Here is a 25,998-nt window from a genome sequence, read left to right as displayed (position 1 = left end):
TGAGAACGAAGGACACATTGTTGTCCTCTTTGCATCCCCAGCCTTTGGTACACAGCCTCCCCAATAAAGGATTTTTAAATGAATAAATCTCTTAAGGTAGCTGAACATGTCAACATCATTATTCCTCAATTGCCCCTTTATAGGCTGGGAATGATGAGGTTTAAGGCACACTAATTTTAGCAGGCTGTCTGAAAGCTCTTGGAGGGCCGGGACCAGTTTGGTTGTGTTCATTGTCACCTCTTTAGAACTTGACATGGTACCTGACATTCTGTAGGCACTCTAGGTATTTATCATAAAAACTACCCCATTCCTGTCACAGTCAGCCTGGAAGAGTGAGAAGAGTTCAGGAGAGATGGACTGTAGTGGGTGGGCTTCCAAGGATTCTGACAACCCGTGAACGGCCAGAAGTCAGTTTTACTTCCTCTAGCAGCCAGTTGTAGGAGGCTGTAAATCACCTCCTTACTCGGGTGGGGGGCAGTCGGTGTGTCCTTAACGCTCCCTGCGGGGATCCCAAGAGCCAAGTCAGAGAGAAAGGTAACCCAGAGGGGGAGCCCGCCAGCACGTGCAGCTACCCAGGGAGGAGGAGGCTGGGCTAACACAGCCCTTAGTCAGCAGCTGGGCTCGGTTTTGAAACAAAAGCCAATGTCCTCCCTCGGAGTCCGAGACCGGTCAGCTCTTAGGGTGAAGAAAGCCATGCTGCCTAGCCGGTTAGTGGCCCAACTTACTTTTCCAGAGCCTAGGACAAAGGACCAGCAGTTGTACGGGATTGGGTGGTATGTGAGGGATGGGGAAGGGACAGAGATCGCCCTGACCCTCCCCTCCTAGCCTCTTTGGAGAAGGGCCAGGGTCTCCCATGCTCTGCGCATATTTGTCCTGGGAAGTCGGCCTCCGAGCCCTGTGGGTCTGCGTAAAGCTGAGGCACCTTTGCCACCAGCGCCCCAGCGCCCAGACACAGCAGGCCCTGGTTTCATGAATGAAATCCAATCGTGTGGATATAAATAGCCGCGAAGGCTGCTAACGTCACAGTGTGAGCGGCTGCAGCCACCGCGGCGGAGCTCTGTGCCGGGCTCTCTATTCCGCCCAGCTGGCCCGCCTGGGAGTGGGGTGGGGGCAGGAGGAGAAGGGGAGGGCTAGTGGGTGGAAAGGGGCGAGACCCTCTCGCCCCGGACCGGGAAGAGCGGCCGCGAAGCTGGGTGAGCCCGTCAGGCGAGGCTGTGCCATGCTGCCTTTGTGCAAAGTTGGGCGGCGGGCAGCACGCCGCGCGCAGGGGCCCCGCACACTCGCGACCGCGCGCAGTCGTGGCTGCTGCTGAGTGGCGGGGGCCCCCCCGCTCCCCCCAGCCCTTGAAGGCGGAGAGAGCTCGCGTCTTGCTCGGCTTCAGGGTAGGTTCTGTGTCGTGGGTGCGCTATGGTATGAAACTTCTCCGAGCAGCCGCCGCGGATCCCCCACCGCCCCGGCGCCAGCGGGTGGCATGTGGGGGCCCCGACCGCGCCACGCGGCCGGCAGCGTCCCAAGAGAGAGTTGTGGGACCCAGCTGCCGTAGAAGCCGCCCTCGCCTCTCTGCGAGGCCGGGAACCCTCACATCAGAGGCAAATTAGAGATTTCTAGGAGAGCCCGTACAGCCGCACCCCTAACTTGGAACTGAGAAAATGAACAACAGGCACCCCTAGCAGGCTGGCTGCGCCAGGGAGGGAGTGGTGTCGCGCCGACAAGAGGGCTCTTTTCCTTGAAAGGACGGTGGCGGGGAGCCGGAGGTCTTGAAACGGGGGATATGCTCGCCCCTTTGGCACTTGCACTCCCGTGAGAGTTGACTGGTCAGCCCACAGTTTGGCGCTCCCCACCCCCAACCCAGTATCTATGGAGTCTGTTGTGAGTTGCTGTGACAACAGTAGGAGCTGCCTTGAGGGGCTTGCAAAACACCTTACTTTGTCTTGCTGTGCTTAGCTTTCAGGGAGAACAATGAGGTGGGGGTGGTAGGAGGTGTGCAGACGAGGGAATCCAACCTCCTCTCCAAAAAGAGAAGCGGAAGGAAGGCACAACTGTGTAAAAATATATTAGATCCTACTGTTAACTGTGCCATTTCTATCCTCAGCAGTATCAAACATCTCAACTGGGGAGCAATGTCAATATTTAGACTTGGACAAGCCAGAAAGTTAGAAGGGAGCGCCAAGCCAGGGTTTTGACTTGGCTTTGCACGTCAGCACACAAGCTGTGCCTTTCGAGCTGACTGTACACATTTGCTTTGGGGGGTGTGGGGTGAGGGGGTGCATGTAGGTTGATATGTACACAAAGTCACCCAGACCTTCCTAGGAAGATCTGGGAAGACCAGAAGAGTAGCTTTGACTTTGAACTTCCCCCAACCTATGCTGTTCACCCAGCTCTCTTGGATCCCAGCCAGATGCTCAACTTGAGATTTCACTAGTTTGGGGCTCCCCCACCCCCAACCCGGCCTTGCTGTATGATCTACAGTGTACTTTGTATCCTCTCTAAACTGCAAAAATACTGTTATAAGTAGTTTTCATCTTTGTATAACTGTTCTCTCACTATCGTCACATATAAACAGCCAATAGGCTGTTTGTTTAATGTCAGGCAAGCTCTAAGCTTTTCCAAACATACACTAAGTTTGTTTACAAACACTCTTTAGAAATTTGGAATTATATTTCATGTCCAATAACTTTGGAGATGCCTAAGAGAGTCAACAGTTGCTAGAAAATAAACACAGGTTCTTTTCAGTATAAATAATGTCTGCATACTACTCTGCAGGTGAAGTGGGCAGTAAATTATTATATTAAACAAGGTTTCCTCTGAGATTCCTGGATCATATTTGGACATATTAGGGGGAAAGAGGTTTAACTAGTTCATCCCAATTGCGGAAGACCGAAAAGACCTTAGGGAGCAATAAAATCATGGTTGATATTCTACTAAACTTGCCCATTGGTTGTTATTTTATATGTCACTACATAAGCCTTTGTGTGATCAAGAGCTGGAAATGGAAACACAGATAGTTAGATGTCATTGGCTCAATAACATAACTTATTAACTATTCAAATATAATTTAATAGCAAAAAAATCATTTGGTCTTTCGCTTATGATAATATTGTCTAAAAATGTTATTTTGGAGGAATAATGTGCTCACTTCTATGGCTTCTGCACTATAAAATGCCCTTAAGATTTTCCTTGTTAGTGGTTACAAGGAAAGGGGGAGGGGAAAATAAATAAAATGATAAATAAATAAATAAATAAATGATTTTTAAAAAGAAGAAGAAGAAAAGAAAAGAAAATGAAACACACACACACACACACACACACACAAAGATTTTCCTTCTTTCCATCCTTGGGTTTGTGGCCAAATGCTTTTTTTGTAACATCTCCAAATGCTCAGAAATATATTTTCACAAATGCTACGAAATGTTAGACTAGCTATTTCAGGATGTATTTGACCCAAAGAAATGCCACTTTAACACTGGTAACTTAGCAAAGTAAAGTGGGTTCTGCCCCTTTTTGGAGGAAAAAAAACAATGTATGTTGAAAATTTTAGTGGCTCCCCATGTGCTCCTGGCAAGTAGTAGGATTTATAAAGTATTTCTCTCTTTTATGTAGGTAAGTCCAGCTGTGAGCAGAGTGTTCTGTTCTTCACTTCCAGCAAGCCAGGTTAGTGTTTTCGTGCAAACCCATGACCATAGATTGATTACATCTTGTGTCTCTGAGCATGCGTTTTAGAAGTTTTCGTAGTCATTTGTCTTAAAACAATTTGTCTTTGTCGTTTTTTATAGAATTACGAACATTTTGGTACTAAAATGGATCTTGAATCAGTTTGTCCTTTATAAGACTTTTTTTTTTTTTTTTTTTACTTTGTGGATCAAAGTGGTGCCTAAATAGCTGAGGATAGTAGAGATCTGGGTGCTTGATAATTAAAGTTTACTTCTATCCTAATCTTAGCACTGTAGAGCTAGAAGAAACTTGATATAATTGACATTTTTGAGTATGAACCAAAGTTCAGGTAATGTGCTGCATTCTTTCTCTGCGTGTGCTGCATTCTTTACATTTATGTTCTCATTCTGCACCTAAAATAAAAATCCCTGTGAGATAAAACTACTCTCTTGATCCCCAAACAACAGGTGAGGAATTGGAAGTTCAGAAAGGTTAGATAATTCATTCGATTCCTAGTTCTAGTAAACAGAAGAAATAGGCTTTTTAAAAAAGTCCCATCTTATTCTAAAACCTAAACTCTCTAACTGAAAATTTTTTCTCCAACAGAGAAGCTAGGGCCAAGAACGTTTAAGTGATTTGCCTAAGTTAACTTGGTAATTACAACTCATATAATAACATTCAATTGCCTAGCTGTTGCAAAAGAATAAATTTCATTCTCTTAAGTAAAACAGTGAAATAATAGTATTCTTGTGTATTTTCTGGCATAGAACTGTCAAAGATTTAAGAAAATTTTTGTCATGGGCTCTCTGTTCTTAAGGATCTTATAAACAGATTTAAAAGGCAAGATAGTAATCCATGTATGAAAAATTAGAGAATAAATCAATATCATAGATAACAAAAGGCTGAATGAGAAGTCAAGTGTACATTTAAGAAGTTTAGCATTTTCCACTCTGTGGCATTATTTGTAATTCCATGTATGCACGGAAAAAATTTCTGTACATATTTTGTGTGTATAGATGATAAATAGGTGAGAGTTTAAAAAAGGACAGAATATAAAATTTCAACAGACTAGGGAGAGATTATGCGGTCACCTAGAACCACTAAATTACTGTATCTCCAACTCAAAGGTGTTATTGTCCTAAAAGCAATTTCAACAAGATTCTGAGCTACTTGAATCTGTACAGCATCTTCGAGAAAGCATTACAATTTGGCATGATGCTTACAAATAACTGTATTCCTTTTGGAACCTCAATTTGTCTGAAATGTGCTATGTAATAGATTTCGATATATAATAAATAGATAATTCCTAACCAAAGTCCTGAAAATGGCCAATCTTTAAAGTCTAAGTAGGACATTTTCAATTTTTGCCTAGGTTGATAGCCTTTTCTTCCCCCTCTTCCCTAGGTTGATAGCCTTTTCTTCCCCCTCTTCCCTAGTTTTTATAGAATAATTTGTAACCGTTGTTAATCCCTCTTAGGGAGTATTATATAAAGGGGTAATTAAAAAATGAAATGAGGAACAAATTACTAAAGAAAACCTTAATATATCATCCTTTTATTTTAATGTACTGATACCACCAGCTCAAGGTAATAGCCCTAAAAGCTTAATTAGTTAAGAAATACTTTTAAGCATTTAAGGAGTTGTTATATAAGCTGCCCTATAACAACTTTGTCCTATAAAATTTGTTATATAGTGTATCATTACAAATTAGATCATAAGAGCACTATTATACTGGGAATATCCCATTACAGGTTAACACCTCGGCATCAACCAATATTTGGTTAGCCGTGATAATGGTATGTCATAAATATATCAGTATATCAACTGTAAGCCTATAAGTACTTAGAGTATAATTATACTCTGAATCACATAATGTTAGCACCAAAGAGACCTTAGAATTTGAATAGTATCTCTAATAATAATTTAATTAGCATTTATTTCCTTGCCCTTTTGAACGTCAGAAGGCTTTGGTTAATATGCTTGACTTATCTCAAAACATGGCTGGAAACATTTGAAATTTTACAGTTTTTTTGCTCAGGAAATTTGCCTGTAGAAAGCAGGAGTCTTCTTTTAATATTTCTGTTGATCTTCCTTTTAGAAAATTGGCAGTTCGATCTCATTATTTGAAGGCCTCACCTGGGCTTTACATAATAGGGTTTAAAGAGCATAGATTATTTGAATCTTATTCTTGTGTTCATCTTCTTTTCTCCACCCAGGCTTCCCACCAACCTCACAACACCAAAACAAAACTTGGAGAAGGAAGGAAAAATATATACAAAAAGTTGTGTTTGTAGAAAGGGGCAGGAAGTGGGAGAGTGTATAAGTAGTGGGTGAGGGGCGGGGGAAAAGGGAAAGCTTTGATGGGAGGGCAAGAGGCAGTCACGCAAATGAATTGGGTATGTATGGATTGGTTCTTTATATGTCAGCATCAGAATTGTTTGGTTTTTTAGTTTATAAACAAAGTGAAGTCACCTCCTCCTCTTCATAGAACTTTATGTTCCTGTGCACATAGGGCAGATATTGGGCAATGGGCAAATGAAAATACTGAAATGAAATGTAGGTATGACAGCCACTCTTTCCAAATGTCCAAGGACACGCTGGTCTTCAAATACTCCCTCCGCCTGTCCCGTCAAGTACATCCACATGTCTTTGATAAGGTTTTATATACTAAGGGATGAATTAGAAAGTGTTACAAAGAAAGAAAGAGATACCAATAGGTTCAGAGGAAGCATTTGCATTTCTCCATTCTGCATCTGATTTTATTGCACAGACACAGTTAATGACAAGTTCCCAGTGCTAATGAGGCTACTTACCATTTCAGGCTCCATCCTTCCGGAGAAATTTCTTTTGAATTGTTACCCAAACTCCTAATGACCACTGGAATAAATATGACCAGCACTTATTATGCTCCTACTAGATGCCAGACACTTTACTGCATTACAGCTAATATTCATTATCAATTCCAAAAGTGCAGAAGCAAAAAATGGAAATCAGATATATTAAGTCAAACAGCTAATAGGAGATAGAGCTTGGATTTGCATCCAAATCTAAGAATTTGAATATATATATTAGTTTTAAAGAAACGCCAGGGGTGGGGGACACTAAACCTTTTCATTCCAGGTTATTCTTGAAGATGGTAGCGTATAGGCGTTAAAAATTATTCTTGGTTTAAAAAAAAAAATTAAATGTAACTTGAACCACATAGCAGGTTTGCCTCAACAAATTTTTGTTAACTCTTCAGGTCATTTCTAATATATTTTGATAGAAGTCACAATCTTAAACCGTTGAGTCGTGGAATGTTAAATCATGGATCTAGAAAGGTTCTTAAAGACACTTAAACCAATAAGTGAAAAAACAACTGCCACCCAGAGAAGTGGTATGACTTACCCACTCTCATAGTTAATAAGTGACACATCTGGAACTGAACCCAGGATTCTGAGTCCCAGCCCAGAGCTCAATTCTATTACATAACACTGCCTGAAAAGTGCCAAGTCTTCTAAACCCCCTAACTTAGCCAAAATTACAACTATCAAGTATGAAATAAATCTAAACCTAAAATACATCCATAAATGGGTGATAAGAGGATCCAGTAGTGTAAAGATATGTTGGGTACTAGGAGAACCCTCACTTATCTTCATTGACACAAATATAGAACAGTCCTCTCCTCCCTTTCGAAACATAGCCGCCCCACTCCTATCTCTTCCAAACTGTCTTTGTTGAGCAATCTCTTTTAATCAAGTAGAAATTTTGTCTGTGGAGCTCCTGCTTTTTCTTAACTGTACAACATGGGTGAAATAGTTCTTTGCACCTCATTTTGCTAACCTGTAAAATGGGAGACAGTATCACCTCCCCCAGAGGATTATGAGGATGTTAAGAAATCACACTTGTTGAGCACACAGTAGGTGCTCAATAAGGGTTAGTTTTCCTCTTAGATTATATCAGGGAAAATGCCGTAACACATTATGACAGTCTTATCATTTTGCCCCTAAATGTACTAGAGTCATTTGAATTCTGATATTGCAAGGATGGTTATAGTAACCTTTTATCTTGGATTAAAAACAGGCACAATGGTCTCTCTGGGTACCAATGGCCCAGTCACAATTATATTTGTTTTCCTCGCATTCTAGGGTTGCCAAAGTTTACTTGAATTATTTTACTGTTCCAGTTTCTGCCACAAACTAATACCAAGCTCCTGTTGAAGATTTGTGGCTCTCATTTCCTTACAGATACTGTTTAAGTATCTACTGTGTTTCCCACATAGACCTTTGCATCTCAAAACAACTACAGTATTTTTAACCAGGTAACTAAGAAATATTTCCAGGATTATTTTTGCCAGCAGAACATTTTTTCTTTCAATTTCAAAATACGTGACACTTTCCTGTCATTATTTCAATTAACTCTAGCATTGGGTATTTTCTGTGCACTGGCCTTGTCTTTTCTTTTTGTCCTGTGTTCATGACTGATATATTGATAGGAAAAACATAAGCACTACAATTTCCCCCTTTCACCCACAGCACTTGATAACTACCTTGGCCTAAATTACATCTCTGGGAAGTGTTTCATCACACTCTTCTCCCCAGCTGCCACACTTTGTCATGTGGGCACTTGCTGCCCTGCTTTGAAATTTTGGAACCAAGTCTCTGGGAACATGTCCTATTCATCATATACATGGAGGAAAGCTACGGTTGTGATTTTTTTCTTTCTTGTACATTTTTTCCCTTGTAATCCAAGTGGCATAGAATAGCCTTTATTTTCCTAGTACTGCAGTTTTCCTTTCAATATTTGACAAATGTATACTGCAAAATGCATGTCTTTTTCTTCAGGTTTAGACTTAGTAATTATGTATTTTCTCTGGTACTATGAAGTGGCTAAACTGGTTTTAGATGCTTAAAAATTACTAATTGCTAAATTGTCCCTAACTTTATTACTAATCTCAAATTGGTTATATAAGGTTCGTACCAAGGAGTTTATTTTTAAAAACAGTGCTTCTCAAATTTGAGTGTGTATACAGATCACCTGGGCATCTTGATAAAATGCAGATTCTGATTCAGGAGTTCTGGGTAAAACCTGAGATTACGCATTTCTCACAAACTCTCCATTGATGCCAGCGCTGCTGGTCTGAGGACCACATTTCGAATAGTGAGGTCCTAAAGTATAGTTGTTAATATATCTTATGCTGAAACTCATGCTTTATAGCCCTGAGACTCACACCTTATTTGGTTTGCTTGTTTCTTAAATCATAATATTCGTGGAATCTTAAACATGGAAGGAATGTAGACAGAGGTATGCTGGTGAATCAACTAGTTCTCTGGTGAAAAAAAGAATGCATTTATGTGCATATATAAGTTGATTATAAATTTTACTGACAAAAAAGAATGTATATAGCATACAATTTAAAAATAATGATAAAATATATAATATTTTTATTGTAAATGCCATGTAGCTTGTTGGTTTTTGCCAAATTCTTCAATCCAAAGCCTACTTATGGTATAGTCGATGAAGGGCTGCCATTTCCCATATAAATGTTGGCTGATATTTTCCTTTATGTTAATGAATGACAAAAGTGAAAAAACAAAGACATATGTCAGAACTGTATTTGTACATCAAATATGTGAATGACTTTTTGCTTAACCACATAGTTGCTTTTAAATACTGTAAGGATATTTCCCTAAACATACTATTTACAATGTAACAGCTACACATATAACATACTTTTAAATTTAATCTACATTATTAACATTTTTAATCATTTTTGTAAGTCAAGACAATTAACAGAACAGTAAACCTGTTGTGTAGCAGTTGCCAATTTGTATGGAGTAAATGCTCACACTATGGCCAGTTTCAAGCTGTCATTGTGACTGAGTATAGAGTTGGGAAGAGATGGCACGAGTAGCACACCACCATGTAATATTTCTACCATATAGATAAAAGTAGCATAAATAACCTCAAAAATGTAGATAACAGTAAAATGTAGTAAAACAAATAGAAAATTTTGAGTTTTGAGTATTTAGTACCTTTGCTTTTAGTATAATTTATTTAATCAAAACTTTATATAATTGAGTTTTTAATCTTGATCCTATTTTAATGGGCTTGCAGAAATCTTAGAAATTTAACAACTGGTTCTCAACTGGCTAATAATAATAAGGATGGGCTCCAGCACACCATTAGGTGCAAATCATCTGGTTCAGTGATCCTCAACCTTTGCTATACTTTGGAATACCTCAGGAAATGTATAACCTATAGCCTTAGTAGATCTGGCTTAGGGCCCAAGAATCTGAATTTAAAACATTTTTTTTAAGTATAAAAAACAATACACAAATCTTAAGTATAGGACTTAAAGAATCTTCATAATCTGAACACACCCATATAACCAGCGCCTACATACAGAAACAGAACATCACCAGCACCTAGAAGGATCTTCTTAAGCCCCTATCCAGTCACTATACAACTGAGATAACCACTATCTTGACTTACCATAGATTAGTTTTGCCTGATTTTGAGCTGTTATATAAATGAAATCTCTTTCGTGTCTGGCTTTTCCCCCTCAATATTATGTTTGTGAGATGTATTCATAATATAGGTAGCAGTAGTTCATCCATTTTTAGTGCTATGTAATATTCCTGTATAAATAAACCTCGATTTATTATTTATTTATCAGCTCCACTATTGATGGGTTCTTTCTAGTTGCTGGCTTTTATGAATAATGCTGCCAAGAACATTCTTATATAGACAGCAAAATACAAAACAAAGCAAATTCCCCCAGTGATTCTAACACACAGCTGTTCTCTTGACTGTCTTCTCTATACTTCCCTCTCCTCTTTTTATTTCTCATATAATATGACCAACACTATTGATTCTTTTGTGTGAATATACTTTTAGTACCATAAACCATGAAGATATGTGCTTCTTTCAGTACAGTGTGTTTTCCTGGCACTTTTCAATGTAGGTTCACCAAGTCCCCCTTTCATCAAGATGTCTGTTCTTGTGCACTCTAAATGGGGATGAGATTTGGCCTCCCATCAACAGCATGGAGGAATAATAGACATGGTAGAGATGCAGCCAAGGCTAAATTTGGCAGCTGATCATTCAGGCTCCTGGAAAGAGGCTTCAAGGAAGGGAAATTGTTTCCCTTTGTGTATATCAAACAAAAATCAACAGTGAACTCTTAGAATATTTCAAATTCTAATATTTTAAAAAATCTATCTATTTGAAGTAGACTAGGGACTCTCTTCTGAAAGAGAATTGAAATCTCTAAAAGTCTGATAACTTGATCTAAAGTGGGAGGCTATCCCGTTGGCTCATTCCTACACCCTAGTGTCCAGCAGGTGTATCCTTGCTGCATTGTTCTGGGCCAGTGACTATGTAGATTTTTGGGCCTCCTGAGATGTTGGATTCTTTGCTGTAAGTCAAGGGAGCCGAATGACCCTGAGCTCCAAGATGATATTGTTGATGAATGGGATGGCTGCTCAGAATTGAAAGTTTCCAGTAGCAGCACGGCTGTTTCCTACCATAGAAAAGGCACTTCCCATGAAGCTCTCTAGGTATGCAGAGAGAAGTTCAAGAGTAGACATTCATTCCACATAATGAAAGATGAATATTCTAGTTTTCTTACTTCCCCACTCTCACTTTTTTGTAAAACTCCTTTATTATAAAAGAACACGTTTGTTACAGAAAAGTTGGAATATGTAGATAAGGAAAAGATTAAAACCAATTATAATTCTAGTTGGCATTAACATTTTAGTGTAGACATCCCAAATGTTCCTGTGTGTATTGAGGCACATAATTTTTAAGGAATGGTTTTGGTCTGTAAATTTTTTGTAATATTTTTCTTTAACGATTTCCCATGAACATCTATCAATAAAAGTACTCCTATAACACATTTTTGATGGCTATATAATCTCCCATTATATGGACTTGTTTTGTTGTTTACAATATTTCGGATAGTGATATGATGAATATTCCTTTAATGGAATCTACTTGTATACCCTAGTTATTTTTCTAGGAATAAAGTCTTACAGTTGGATGAAAGTTATGGATATTTTCAAGTCTTTTGAGTGCCATTTACACTCCAGAATAATGGTATCATTTTCTACTCCCACAAACAGTACCTCATCCTGCTTTTAAAAAATGTACAATCTTTTGCATAATAACTACCTAGAGTTGGAAGGTATAGGAACATATCCTGAAAATACTAGCTAGAATCTATATGTTGATGTCAGCCAATAAGCTTAAATAAAATATGAGATTTTAAGGAGTCTGGTTTTTGTTCACCAGCACTTTTGCATTTATGGTCTAACTTTGCTAAGAAACCCTAGGGATGGGGAGGAACGGTTTTCTTCATTTACCTCAATCAGAGCATAACCTAATCCTGCCTGGCATATTATAATCTCATAAATGATTAAATGCAATTGTTTGATTGCCATCATATTAGAAGGTTTCACAGGATGTGGTCTGTCTGGTATGACAAAAGCTGACCGAGTGACATCTTCAGAGAATGTTTTCAATGAACAAGTTGCTACAGAACACTGTAGAGACTTTTCTTCATAAGGATGGATTTTTAAGCATGTCTATTCTATAGACTTGATATTAGCTTTCTCAAACAAGCACTTACAACTTTGAGTCTTTAAAGATTGACCAATGTTTTAATTATTAATTATTGACAAAGCTTCCTGATCTAGCCCTTAGCTAAGGCTCACACCCACATGAAGACTACAAGCCCTCCGAAAATCAATATATAAGGTCTTCTGCTGCTTTATTTTTTTAACTTAAAAAAAAATTATTGAAGTATAATATACACAGAGAAATGTGTAAAGATCACAAGTATACAGTTTGACGAGCTTTTGCAAACTGAACATACCTACGTAACTAGCATCTACATCAAGAACATCACAAGCTTCTGTTCACCACCCCACTGCACCCTCGGATGTGTTTATCATTTAGTTAAGAATTTGATTTTTCACTGAACCTTTACTTTATATGAGCTAGCTGAAGTCAGCTTTGATCGAGCTATCACCCTTGTAACTAAAAATATGTAGAATCTGCCTTTCCAAGTAAAGATTGTAACATAAATTTATATGCTGAGTGTGTATCAATATTTATGTGTTTGTGACTAACAGGTACACACATACATATACAGTATGCACACAAACAAATTTGGAACGTTTTTCTTCCTAATGAATGTAAAGCTGAATTACACTATATTGATCCAAGCTTAAAATATCTTAACTATAATTGATCGCCATAGAATAGTTCACATGCTATGTTTCTAAACGATTTCTTTAAATTGCTCATTTCAGTTATTATAAGTATTCCTTTTGAACACTCGAAATTTAAAAGCCAAGAATTTTTCACTTTCTGTTTGAGATAGAATTGTATGTATGTATCCTGGGTATACACAGTTGTCTCTTTACATGGTCCAATTTCTGTCTGATACTCAGCAAGTTATCATTTAGATTCCCTTTGTTTTTTCAGTTGAGAGTTTGAGTCAGAAGAAGACAGCTTTAACAGGCTCACTATGCTTTATAAGTATATGGTTTTTAAAAAAAATTTCTACATCACCAAAAATCACTTATTATTATTGGATTGTATCCGTGTACTCCTAGTAGAATTAACAAGCAAAAGTTATTCTTATGTACTCATTTCTCTTTTTAAAAACTAAAATATTTTCCCATTATAGAAGCACTATATCTAAGAATATTATTCAGAATGAAAAGTAATGAAGTACTAATACATGCTGCGACATAAACGAACTTGAAAACATGCTAAGTAGAAGAAGTCAGACGCAAAAAGCCACATAGTGTATGATTCCGTTTATAAGAAGTGTCCAGAATAGTCAAATCCATAGATACAGAAAGTAAATTAGTGGTTTTCAGAGCTAAGGGGTGAGGAAACTGGGAATGACAGCTAATGGGCACAAAGTTTCTTTTGGGGATAATGAAAAATTTCTAGATTTAGATAGTGGAAATGGTTTTACAACTTTACGAATATAATGAAACCCCCTGAAATGTATGCTTTAAAAGGTGAGTTTTATGGCATGTGAACTTTATCTCAATTAACCAAAAAAGATAATATATTTTCACTGTAAAAAAATTGGAAACCAAAGGAAAGTAGAAAAATGGCAACAAGTTAGAGCCCCATTATCCAGTGACAATTACTGTTTTCTGTTTAGTGTCTCCTTTACATTTTCTTTCTCTATGCATTGTTGTTACAGATGGAAGAGGATGAGGTTGCTTGTCTTTAGATGACAGAGACACAATCATTAAATTATAAGAAGTATTGACATATTAATGCTCATTCATGACCCCCCCATAAAAAACAGGGTAGGTCCCGAGGTAGATCCACATAGTTGCTAGAAAGAAACAATGGATGGAAATTCAATGAAGAGAAGCAGAGAGCAATGGCTAGTCCTGTAAGAGGGGAAGAAGAAGCACCTAAAGGGAAAAGATCTGGGATCCTGAGAGGCAGAAAAACATTTGAGCAGTTTCCATGAGAGGTACAACTCTTTGTTTTGCTGCAAGACGCCAATATATTATGTAAACCACCTCTCTATTCTTAAATACCCATATTGTTTTCATAGTTTTCTCAAAATCACATTTGTGTTTCAGATGTATCACTGTGCTAAGGTGGTACTTCAAATGAGAGAATGAGGATGAAGGCCTAATTTTATTTGAGTTACACATATCTGTTTATTTTATGTAATTTTCATCGACTATATTTCAGGTTACTATCCTGCACTTTCCCCTTAATAGTGTAACATTAGTATTTCTTTATATTATTGCAAGCTCAACACAAACATAATTTTAAATAATAACAATCTTAATAGATGGGACTTATTGAGTGCTCTCTTGATGGCAGCAGGCACAGTGATTAAAATATTTTACAAGCATTATCTAATTTAATCTTCACAACAACCCATTGTGGGAGGTAATTGTCCCTAGTTTACAAATAAGAATATAGAGGCTTAGAGAGATTAAATAATTTGCCTACTTATAGCCTCATCCACTGTTAGTTTATATACTCTCACTATCTTCTTTTGCATGATCAAGTACATGGATCAGATTTTTTTCTTCTGCTGTTTCTTATAGAATATCTACTTCAATAGACCCTTGCTCTATTTCTTTAGCTAATTGCTTGTCCTTTTCTATGTGTTAAGGTTTTTAATAGACCATATGTTCAATGGTCTGTGTTTACTTGATTTATACAAAAAAAAGATTCATGCTGGCCAAAGATTGAAATATATTCTAAATACTTGGATAATCTTAGGCTCTGTGGGGGACCAAGGTGGGGCTCTACAGTGACCCAGAAACCCACCCAGTTCCAGAGTAGACAAGCAAAGCTGTTCAGTATAGCATGGATTGAGAGAACTTTTGAAGGTGAGATAAGGATACTGGTACATCACTGAAGATGTACCAGTGTTCAGCCTTAGAAATTGCACCCTCTCCCCCCACTCCCTCTCACATTAATGGCACAAGGTCAGTCACTCTTGTTGTGGTGTCAAAACTGAAATGGCCTGGTTGAGCAGGCTGGAGGAAGCAAAGAAATAAAGTTTTTCCTGTACTCAGTGCTATCTATCTGGTCCATCCTAAGCCAGGGACAGTCACTGGGGCTAATCTTTGTCCATGCCAGTATGCTGGTTTTCTAACAGCTTTCCAGTGGCTCCACAATATGTTCTTCCCACCCTGTCCCAAATCAGGCCAGCTCTCACTACTACACATCACGGGCATCTGTGCTGAGGAGCATCCTGCATACATCCCAGGCGAACTCTGTTTCTGGTGGAAATGAGCAGTCGCTGGTCTTCAGTGACTTTCTCACTTGGCTCTACAGAAGTCAATTAGGCAGAAATCCTTCCAATATCTATTGTATGGTTACTCCTTATTCTTAGCTTCTGGTACTGTCCTGGAGTCTGCTATCTGTACAGAGTAAGGTTAATTCTAGTGAGATATGGGTAGAGGGTACCCAAGACATCTGTTCTTTTAATGCTATCTTGCCTTATAGTCCAGCTAATTGCCTTCTGTAATGTGACATTTTTAGGTATAGATTGAACTCCCTCATTCAAGACTCACTTTTATTGCAATTATAAGTTGTTCTCCATATGTAGTGGGTACATGTGCCTCTCTTTTCTCCTTCTGTTCCAGCCAAGTAGTGACTCACTATAAAGGGTTTGGAACCCCTTGAATTAGGATGTTAAAGTCTAAGTAGATGAGCACTTTATGAGACCCTTATATATAAATAATATTAAGATTCATAAATTGGCTCTAGGCACTAGAGAACAATAAATGATCACATTCCTTCTTTTTTTTCCCTAAGTCAGATCTGGCCCTAAACCACTCCTGTCTGCCTATATTGGGGCTCTCCTATGCCCTCCTCACCTTCCTAGGCCTGGTCCTTGGTCCCTTGTGGTTCCCATGGTTACTGATGCTCTTCCCGAAGGGAGCCATGGCTGGTGTGATGCCATCTGTCAAACACCGCTCTCATGATGAGCCACACAGATGTCCCTCAAGGTGTTCCTCTCAACGACTGCAGGCTTAGCCACATGCTGCTGCTTTCGAGGCCATGAGCTTAATGATCAGTCATCAGAGATAGCCGAGTGCAAGTTCTCTGCCAGCCCCAGGTGGAAGTTTTCCTAAGGAGGATGAAGTGGCTGTACTTTCATATTCTATTGAACAAATATTTATTGAAATCACATTTGGCCAAAGCACTGACAAGATTTGAGGATTTAAAGATGAATAAGTCTCTGCTGTCAAAAATTTATAATCCTAGTGGTGTGAAATTCAGATACATATAAGCATAATTGTCAATATTACAAATCGGAATTTGATAAATATCCTAGGAGATGGTATAAAGGAAGCATGTTTTAAGTGCATCTTCTCCCAAAATGTCACTTGTGTCTGTCTACTTTGCTCCATCTCTGCTGACTCTACCCCAGTCTGAGCCACTATCCTTTCCCTCCCAGAGAATTTAGGAGCTTCCTAACTGGTCTTCCGTACTGTTCATATTTCCCACAGCACATTCTCCACACAGCAGTCTCAGTGATATCAGTGATATTTTAGAAAAGCAAATCAGAGCCTGTTACTCCACTGCTTACAGCACTTCAGTGGCTTCTCACTGAAGTGAGAATAAATCCATTTATTTAAACCCATTTATTATTCTCATTTAGAATAAAATCCAAATGCCTGACTGTGACCTAAAAGGCCATGCATGATCTGGCCCGTGCCTGCCTTTCTAACCGTTCCTCTCAACAGTTCCTCTCACTCTAGCTCCTCCGGGCCTGCTTCCTTTCTCGTCTCATGACTGGGCTCTTCTCATTCTCCAGGTAGCAGGAAAACGGGGCCCACTTATAGGGGCCTCCCTTGTCTTCCCCGAAAGCCTCTCATCCATTATTTTCTCTTATAACGTCCTTTCATTTTTCTTCAAAGACTTATTAAATGTATGATTACATCTACCTATTTAGTTGTCTCTCCCCACCTGACTATGTGGTCCAGGAAGGCAAGAACCATACCTGGCTTGTTTACTACTGTACACCTGTAGGCCTGGCACTCACTAAGAGTTCAGCCTAGATTTCTTTAACTAATTAAGACTGCCTGAGTCCTAAAGGTGGAGAACAGTTCCAGTGGCTGGATCAGGGGCATGAGAAAGGGCGTTCAAGAAGAAGTAATGGCAAAAGCAAAGTCATCGAAGGAGAGGTTGGTTATATGGCATATCTGTAGACGGAAGTAGACCAGTGTGTTTAGAATGTAGCACACAGTTTACTAATGGTGGTTTTGAACCTATCCTTTAATTTTTATGCATCTTTTAAGCTAATTTTTTATCTGTTCTTTATTTCTCAATTATGGCAGCATTTATTAAGGGCAGTAGATAATTAGAAAGTTTGCTTCTAATCCTGGCTCAGCTCCCCCACTGACACTGAATCTTAAAAAAAAGTAGAAAGCATGATCTTGTATAGGTCTCCGTTATCACAAGGCTCTGGCAGGATGAGTGGATGTTTTGAAAAAGTGCCCTCTGTATTGTTTGTATTCCTGGGCTTCTATGCAGAGTCCTTCCTTTCTGTTACTTAATCTCTTTTCTGTTTGAATCAAAACTTTCGATTGAAAAAAAAAAAGTGTTGATTTGAATGAGGAAAGGCAATTTTATCCTGGAGCTATAATTCTGTGAAGTTTGATTTAAGGGAGCCCAGCCCAACCCTGCCTGTCTCCTTCTCAGCTCTGGACCCATTCTCTATTCCAGCTGAGATGTTTATATTATGCCTAAAGCAGCTCCTGCTTCCTTAAAACTGGTGATTAAGAGCTCAGGATAATGAAATCTGCACAGTTGAAACTTGGCTATTGGCTATAGTTATTATGCAACTCTTAACATTTCCCTTTTATTTCTGTCAATAATATAAAACTCTCTACTTTTCTTTCGAATACACTAAAATTTGTTCCACTAGTATTTTTAATGACCAAGTTAAATTATTTCTTAATGTTCAGATTATATGCTTTACTAAAGGACAAGAAGATTTAGTGGCTGTGCAATAGCATTCTTCAAACTGTCTATGAATAACTGAATGGAGCTAAAAGTACAAAGGCCTCTCTATGGGTCTTAGATTTTCATCTTTAAGCAGATTGTTCACCATGCCTTGATTAAAATAGCAAATAGAACAAGAAACAGCAAAAGTGATGGCAAGGACTGGCATATTCCAGTGGTGGGTGATTTTGAGCAATTAGGAGATGCTTAATCTGCCCACCCTCCCTAAATATCTGAATTCCTAATGTTAGAAATTCGAATAGTGGCCCTACACTAAAGCGCACCTCTCTGGAGCAAGCAGGAATATCTTGAGTTTCATCAGCCACAGTGCCCCTGAATTATTGAATTATGGGGACAGGACTCTTTGATGGTCATTTTGCCATAGTGTGATTGAGGAGTGAATGTGCCTGATACTTCCTGAGAGCCTGTTTCTTAAGAACAGGATACCGTGAAGGCCGTTCTCTCAAGGACTAAAGGCGAGGTGCCACAATAGGAAGGGCAATGATTTGAATAGGAGACCAGGACAGCTAAGGTCACATCTGGCTATGTCACTGTTTTACCCATGGTTGGCCCTAGCAGAGAGTCACTAATTGGTGGACCTATGCACCAGAGCGGCTAGTCGGAGAAAGGTTTGCAGAAGAGGGGCATTGCATACTCATATATTCCAAGCAGGTCAACAAATACAGTTCCCCAGAAATGCTTGATGATCATTAAGTTGATGAAACAGGCACTTTGAAGGTATAGCCCCAGGAAAAGTAAAAGATTCACAAACCCCCATTTCATGATTTGCTAATATAGGAAAAAAATGAATGTATGTGTGTTTATGATTGCTTCTCCTGGAACAATGTAGTGGTACAGAGGAGAAAGTAAATCAGTCTGTGTGGAGGCAGGGCAGTTAGGAAAGCTTTTTAGAGGAGGTATATCTGAATAAGGTTTTAAGGAATTAATAGAATTTGCCAGGCAGACAAGGAATGGTTAGAGGGTTGGCAGAGGGAATGCTGTGTGTGAAGGCACTGAGGTAGCAAACAACATTTAGAATTTGGGAAGCCATTTTGTGTGGCTACATCATGCTGTATTAGTTTCCTATTGCTGCTGTTAACAAATTACCAAAAATTTAGTGGCTTAAAACAACACTGAGTTATTATCTTATAATTCTAGAGGTCAGAAGTCTAAAATAGGTCTCACTGGGCTAAAATCAAGGTGTTAGCAGGCTGTGTTCCTTCTGGAGGCTTTGGAGGAAAATCTGTTTTCCGGCTTCTAGAGGTCACTTGCATTCCTTGGTTTTTGGCCCCTACCTGCATCTTAAAAGCCAGCAGTGTAGCATCTTCATATTTTTCTCTGACTCTGACCTTCTGACTACTTCTTCCATATATAAAGGGCCTTGCGATTGTACTGGAGCAACCCAGATGATTCAAGATAATTTCCTCATAGTAAGGTCAACTGAGTGGCAACTTTAATTCTATCTGTTACCCTAATTCCCCCAGGCCATGTAACAGAGCATACTCATAGGTCCCACAGATTAGGACATGGACATATTTGAAGGACTATTATTCTGCCTACCTCACATGCAGTACAAGGTGTTGAAGGTGATGATAATGAGAAAAGTTGTCACGATTCATCAACCCTGTGTGGAAGAGATCATCTCTCCGTATGGGGGCCTATAATCTGATTTTTTTTAAATGGAGGAGTCAGGGTGCTGGAGATTTTCTTAAAATATGTTTCAGTTAACTATTGCTACATAACAAATTACCCCTAAACTTGGTGGCTTAAAATCACAATCTATTATCATGGGATTTTGCTAGGTGATTCCTGAGCTGGTTTCAACTGGGCTCCATCATAAAGCTACATTCAGCTGGAAAGTTAGCTGGATTATAAGATCCAAGATGGCCTCACACTATATGGCATTTGGTGAAGCCACCGGCAGAGCTGCCTCGGTTGTTCTCACTGTGAATGCACATCCTCTGCTAGGGTAGGCCAGCTTCCTTAGATGATGACCTCGGGACAGTCTTCCAAAAGCATGAAGATAGAGTTGCAGGGCCTCTGGACTCACAGCATCACCACCACATTCTTTTGGGTTGAGCCAAGCAGTCACAAGGCTAGCTCAGATTTAAGAGGAAGGGAAATAGAGTCCATCTCCTGATGGAAGTTGCTTCAGGGACCGTATTTCATCTAGCATAAACTGTAAAGATAAGTATTTTTGCTCTGAGAGTAGAATTTTGAAATCTAAATTTCAGATGTAAAATACTCCTGGATGACAACACTATCCAGCACATTACCAAAACTATGAATGGCTCAAGTAGAGTGTGGCAAAGATCACTGGCATTGAAGAGGTAAAGAAACTGTGAAGCTAAGGGTAAGGCGCATCATCCTGCATACACAACAAGAGAGCTGAGTCGTTGGCAAATGTGGAGGAGGGACGTGAAGTCCAGGAGATGATTGTAATAATGGCATAAGCAGATATGGGATAATCAAGCTAGATGGTAATAATGGCATAGGCAGACATGGGATAATCAAGCTAGATAGTAATAATGGCATAGGCAGATATGGGATAATCAAGTCTGATAGCCAGATAATTTGATAGCCATGACCACTGTGTTCTAAGTCACCCTTGTAAATGGCGGGCACCAGCACCCAGAGCTGCAGCCACCCTGCACCACCTCACCAAGTCCTTCATTTCCCAACCTCCACATTATCTTGTTCACTTGCCAGTTTTTAAATAAAATTATTACCTCTGACTTCCAGAGTGTGCAGGTAACTTCTTCAGCTATTTTAACTATCAACATCTATATCCGGAGGATTCAGTGAAAGTATGACGTGAAGTTCAAGTCAGTTGTGAGTAAGAAGACTACAAAGCCGCCGTAATAACAGGTTGCCAGTATCAGTTCTTTCTAGCTTTTTTTAATGTTTTCTTTGCCTCCTCAGATGTGTATCTAAAGGCAAAAGGGTATCTGTGTAGATCTGCAGGATTTATAGTGGTGAAATTTATTAACAATCTTAAATGAATAGTATTTATTACTCTCATTCTAGATAAATAAAAATCAAAAACCAGATAGTCATCATCCAGATGGTCCCAAGAGATCATTCAACCATAAGAGTGCTAGATATGAATTAATTAGAGCCCGTAACAAGTAAAGAAGGATAAAATTGCATATTTTTATAATTACTACCATAATTTAATGTTTATTTGTTTATATGTAACAAATGAACAATCAGTTTACAGTGATAAATGTGTAGCATGCGTTTACATCCTTGGCTGTGACTTCATACCCTTAAAATGTTTTTTAATTATGACAAAATTAATTTCTACCCAAAAAGAAAGATCTTTAGTATTTGAAAATCCAGAACACCCTTCCTGAAAATTCCATGCCTAAAGTGATTGATCTGGGCTCTGAGTATTTAATTCTGCCCTGCTTTTAATTTCTCTTACATGCTGTCCCCCTAGCACAAAGTTCACCAACTCTGGCAGTCACTTTGGTTCTGAGCAGATTGCTAGAGATTAGAAGATCCACGGATGTTATTCTCACCTTTGACACAGAAGCATGAGATGAGTCTATAAATAAGTAATGATATTTTTGTATTCATAGCCTTAATATAAAAATAGGAGGCCTTGTACCTCTAAAGTAATCTCCTGTAATAGCTACACAGCTATTCCACCAATATTGCCAATAATCCCAAATTATTTTGCAGGAATTCCTTTTGGGGGGCTGCTGTCAGAGCTAGTTGCAAGCCAACAGGAAAACTAATTCTGTAGTTTTGTGTCATATCTCAAATTTGACTAAATTCAAGCATTTCCCAAATTTTAGAGGTTGGGTCTCTGTGTCTTTTCATTATCTAAAAAACTAAAATTCACTTAAAAGAATAAGGTTTTCCACCACTTAGGGCATTCAAAATAACATATGTCAAGTTCCAGAGTTGTGGGGCTCCAAATGAACCTGTTTTTCTGGCACACGATAATATCACCAGAAACTTACTGAAGACTCTTAAGAAGCATTACCACTTTCATTCTAGAATCTAGAAATGCCCCCTAAAAATATTTCAAACCTACCTTTCTAACTCTATTATTGTTTAGTTAACTATATCCTCCTCCCTACCCAAAACTTTTCTGCCTTCTTTGCATAAAGTCAGCTATGCTCCATCTTGTATTTATGTTCTTTGTTTTTCAATGAATTAGCCTTTAATTGCTCTACAAAACTTTATCCCTTTTACAGATTCTCTATTAAGTTTATGATTTTGCATCTAATTGTGGTCTTCTAATCTTGTTGTCATCTAAAGGCATTCATCTTCAGCAACATGATTATAACTTTCGAAGTGGTTCGTGTGTCAGGTATGGCACCAGGGACTGAAAACACTAGTTTACCCAATCCTTACAACAACCTTAGGGATTGGTACTGTAATTCTCACTTCATAGGTGAGGAAGCTGAGGCTCACAAAGTGCAAATAACTTGCCCAAAGTCAAATGACCAGAAAAATGGAGAGACTAGGATTCAAACTCACATCCCATCTAAGGCAGGGATTTTGTAACCTTGGCACTATGACATTTGGGGCTGGCACTATGACATTTTGTTGTGGTGGTTGACATGTGCTTTCTAGTATGTTTAGCAGAATTTCTGACCTCTACTCACTAGAAGCCAGTAGCATTCCCTCAACCCCATTGTGATAACCAAAAATACCTCCAGACATTGGTAAATGTTCTCTGACTGGTCCTTAAGAACCTCTGATCTAATGCCAAAGTCATGCTTTTACCATTTATACTATTAAATAGGGAAGTAGTAAAACCATAGAATGTTAAGGTGAGATTTTAAAGAGATCAATTTGAGGAGTCACCCCATCTAGCTGATCATCAAAATTAGAGATTTGCTTAAGATTCTTTCCCCACGAAAGAACTTCAGAATCCGCATTTGCCAGGTGGGGGCGGTGAGGGCAAGCATCTTTCTCTTGTAAGCCTCTCCATGCTACATGTGGGAACCACAGAGCAGATCCTAACCTCACCACACATCCGTTCCTTAAATCACTCCACTCTATTCCTGCCAAATAGTTCTCTAGCCTCTGGTTTATCACCTCCTATGGTGTTACAGGAGACAATCCCATGTTCAGATGGTCTTAACTGTGAAAAAAACATTCTTCTTAATATTCTTCCTTCTCTCTCTCTCTCTATATATATATTCTTAATCTCATATTATCCAAATGATCATTTTTCTCAAATCAGTTGAATTAAACAAATACTTATTGAGTTCCCATTATGTATTAGTTCCTGCTCTGAAGATTCTTTACCATTATAGCCATTAAAATCATTATTGACTCTTTAAAAATGATAACCTAACCAGTTTTTTCGGTTTAACAGTAGACTCTCTCAGCAGGGCAATTGCAGTTCATTAAAATCTTAAAATCTTAAAATGGGTGGTCACCCATCCAGCTTCTACCAAGAAGAAGCCTGCTGCTCTGCAATTTGTGGAGGTTCCTGTCTGCGGAAGCAAAGCTGACAACAGCTTTTCCTCTTCCTCTTGACCCCTCACTCAGAAACCCTCTTTAAACCTTTTTTAATGGTTTCAGGAAGATTCTAAAGTAGTTTCTCATCTTGGTAAAGTCATATTTTACCAAATGCTCTAGATTTCTTGATGAAAATAGAGAAAGGAAGAAAATTAAAAAATATATTGTTTTATAGTGCCCCTCTTGAGAATATCTTTTTGAAGAATTTGATATAAATAATTAATAAATAAATAAATAATACAAGTTAATTTTTTTAACGTATCAAAATTTAGTGTTACAGTTTACTCTTCTTTAAAGTCAGGTGGTCCTTCCTGCTTACACTTTTGAGTCCCCTCTAAGTTATCATGATAGCTCAGAATCTATTTAAAAAACTGCTTTTCAATGAGAGATAAGATTCACTGGAAGATTCTAATGGTAGAAACACTGGTATTGCCAAGGCAGCTTATGCCTCAATGTCTCAGGTTAAACCTGCAGGTGACAAGTCCCTTTAGCAGGTCATGAGTCCCTTTAGAAGGTCAACATGAGTAGCTAGTGAGCTATAAATGTGTGCCAGCAGTCCTGACTCGTCTGGATAGAGCTCCAGTAGGCAGGTTGTGTTTAGAGAAAACCAAGGAGAAAATAACACGTTAACCGGAATAAACCGTTTGGGGTCAAAATAACAATCTGGTGTTTTTGTACTTGTGTGAGATATAAAAAGAAAATGCAAGTTTCACTTAGGCTTAGTATAAACTTCCAAACTTCTTGCTTATGCTTGGGTACCTCCGAAGAAGTGTCTGGACAAAGAGAAATCTGCCGGAAGCCGTGCTCATGTCTTCGATTGCTCCGGAAAGCCCGGTGTCTTTAATGTGGTATCCACTCTCTTGTTATAGAGTTTTATAAATGGACACTGACATGGACTACGAAAGACCCAACGTTGAAACCATCAAGTGTGTGGTGGTGGGAGACAACGCTGTGGGAAAGACACGCTTGATCTGTGCCAGAGCGTGTAATACGACATTAACACAGTACCAGCTGCTGGCCACCCATGTACCAACCGTGTGGGCAATTGACCAGTACCGGGTCTGCCAAGAGGTAAGATATACAGTTTCTTTAGAGTCCTCAGGGCACATCATTGCAAGTGCCTGTCTGATTTTTAAAGGACAAAGAGGGTTAATTTGTACATTCGAAATAAAATCCTTTTAGTGCCACAAGAGAAAATAAAAGCAAAACTCAAACTTAGAAGTATGGCTATAGGTATCCAGAATGAGGAAGCTTTGAGTCATACGATTCTAGGAAGAGAATTAGGACTTAGCTTAAGTTCCGTTAGGTGAAATGAGAAAGCTAAACGTGAGTGAGTCAGGTGGGCATTGAGGAGTGCTGACCTGCACATTCTTCTCCCAGGGAGCTGTGAATGACACTGAGCATGGATGCTCTCTCTCCCTCCTGCAGGTCTTGGAGCGTTCCCGGGATGTTGTCGATGAAGTGAGTGTTTCTCTCAGGCTTTGGGATACTTTTGGCGATCATCACAAAGACAGGCGTTTTGCATATGGCAGGTAAAACAAGACTAGTGCAGTGCCGCTAAGCTTGAGTACAATTTCCTTTCCAAAACCCACAGCTGCTTCATAAATCAACAAAAACCACATCATATGGACTTGAAATGTGTTGGGTTCTGCACTGTGTCTAAAAAAAGAAAAAAAAATCTAAAACGGCATTGTTTCCTGTTGTCAAGAAAAGCAGTCTGCCTTGCCACTAGGTTCCTCCCAGGAAGTACTTTACTTAAAACAACCAGTGCTAGTTAAACTGGGACATTTGCTAGATGAGGATTCTTTTGTGCTCTCAGCCTTGGGCTGCTCTGATTGCTGTTTTCCTCAATAATGCTTTATTTGCCTTCTGTTAAAATATTTTATTTTAGTGCTTGACCACCCTACTTCTGCAGGTCTCTGGTCTTTTCATGACCACATTTTACAGAGTCTGACGTTATTTGTTTTGAGCTTTGTTATCTGAAAAGTCTATTACTTTTATTTGAAGGTCATTTTTAAAAAGAAAGAAAAATATCTCTGAAGTCCTTCACAAGGCATATTTCCAAAGTGAACTGAAGCACTAATGTCTATTTTTTATTTAAAAAAAAAAAAAAAAGGAGGAAGAAAGAATAAGAGGAAGAAAAAGGGAAAGTCCAATAAAGGGAAGATCAATCTAAAAGGACATTAATATGAGTAGGAACATGGTCAAGGTGACAAAATATTTAGCAACTTCTTGTCACCAAAACTCCAGAGGAGTCTCTGTGACTCCAACTCTCTGAAAGTCTCTCTCAGGGAATGTTTTATAGCTGTCAAAATCCAGATAAGGTTTTCCTACCCCTTGATTGTAAATTAACACATT

General features: G+C 38.9%; 1 protein-coding gene across 4 annotated transcripts in view; it reads left to right on the top strand.

Annotated features, from left to right (window-relative positions):
• Positions 1 to 564: 564 nt before the first annotated feature.
• Positions 565 to 25,998, top strand: part of RHOBTB1 (Rho related BTB domain containing 1) — a 61,587-nt gene continuing 36,153 nt past the window's right edge. Inside the window, exons 1-4 of one of the 4 annotated variants that reach the window (XM_039871895.1) lie at positions 565 to 707; positions 3,601 to 3,651; positions 24,510 to 24,711; positions 25,069 to 25,172. In XM_039871895.1, the coding sequence (XP_039727829.1) occupies positions 24,520 to 24,711; positions 25,069 to 25,172 (296 nt within the window). In that variant the 5' untranslated portion in view covers positions 565 to 707; positions 3,601 to 3,651; positions 24,510 to 24,519. Of the gene's footprint in view, positions 708 to 1,117; positions 1,383 to 3,600; positions 3,652 to 24,509; positions 24,712 to 25,068; positions 25,173 to 25,998 lie in introns of those variants that run through there. The other 3 variants (XM_039871896.1, XM_039871898.1, XM_039871897.1) reach the window with 3 other exon arrangements.

Source organism: Pteropus medius, unplaced genomic scaffold, assembly GCF_902729225.1.
Source record: "Pteropus medius unplaced genomic scaffold, Ma_sr-lr_union100, whole genome shotgun sequence".
Taxonomy (NCBI): Eukaryota; Metazoa; Chordata; class Mammalia; order Chiroptera; family Pteropodidae; genus Pteropus; species Pteropus medius.
This window is presented reverse-complemented; position numbering and strand designations above follow the sequence as displayed.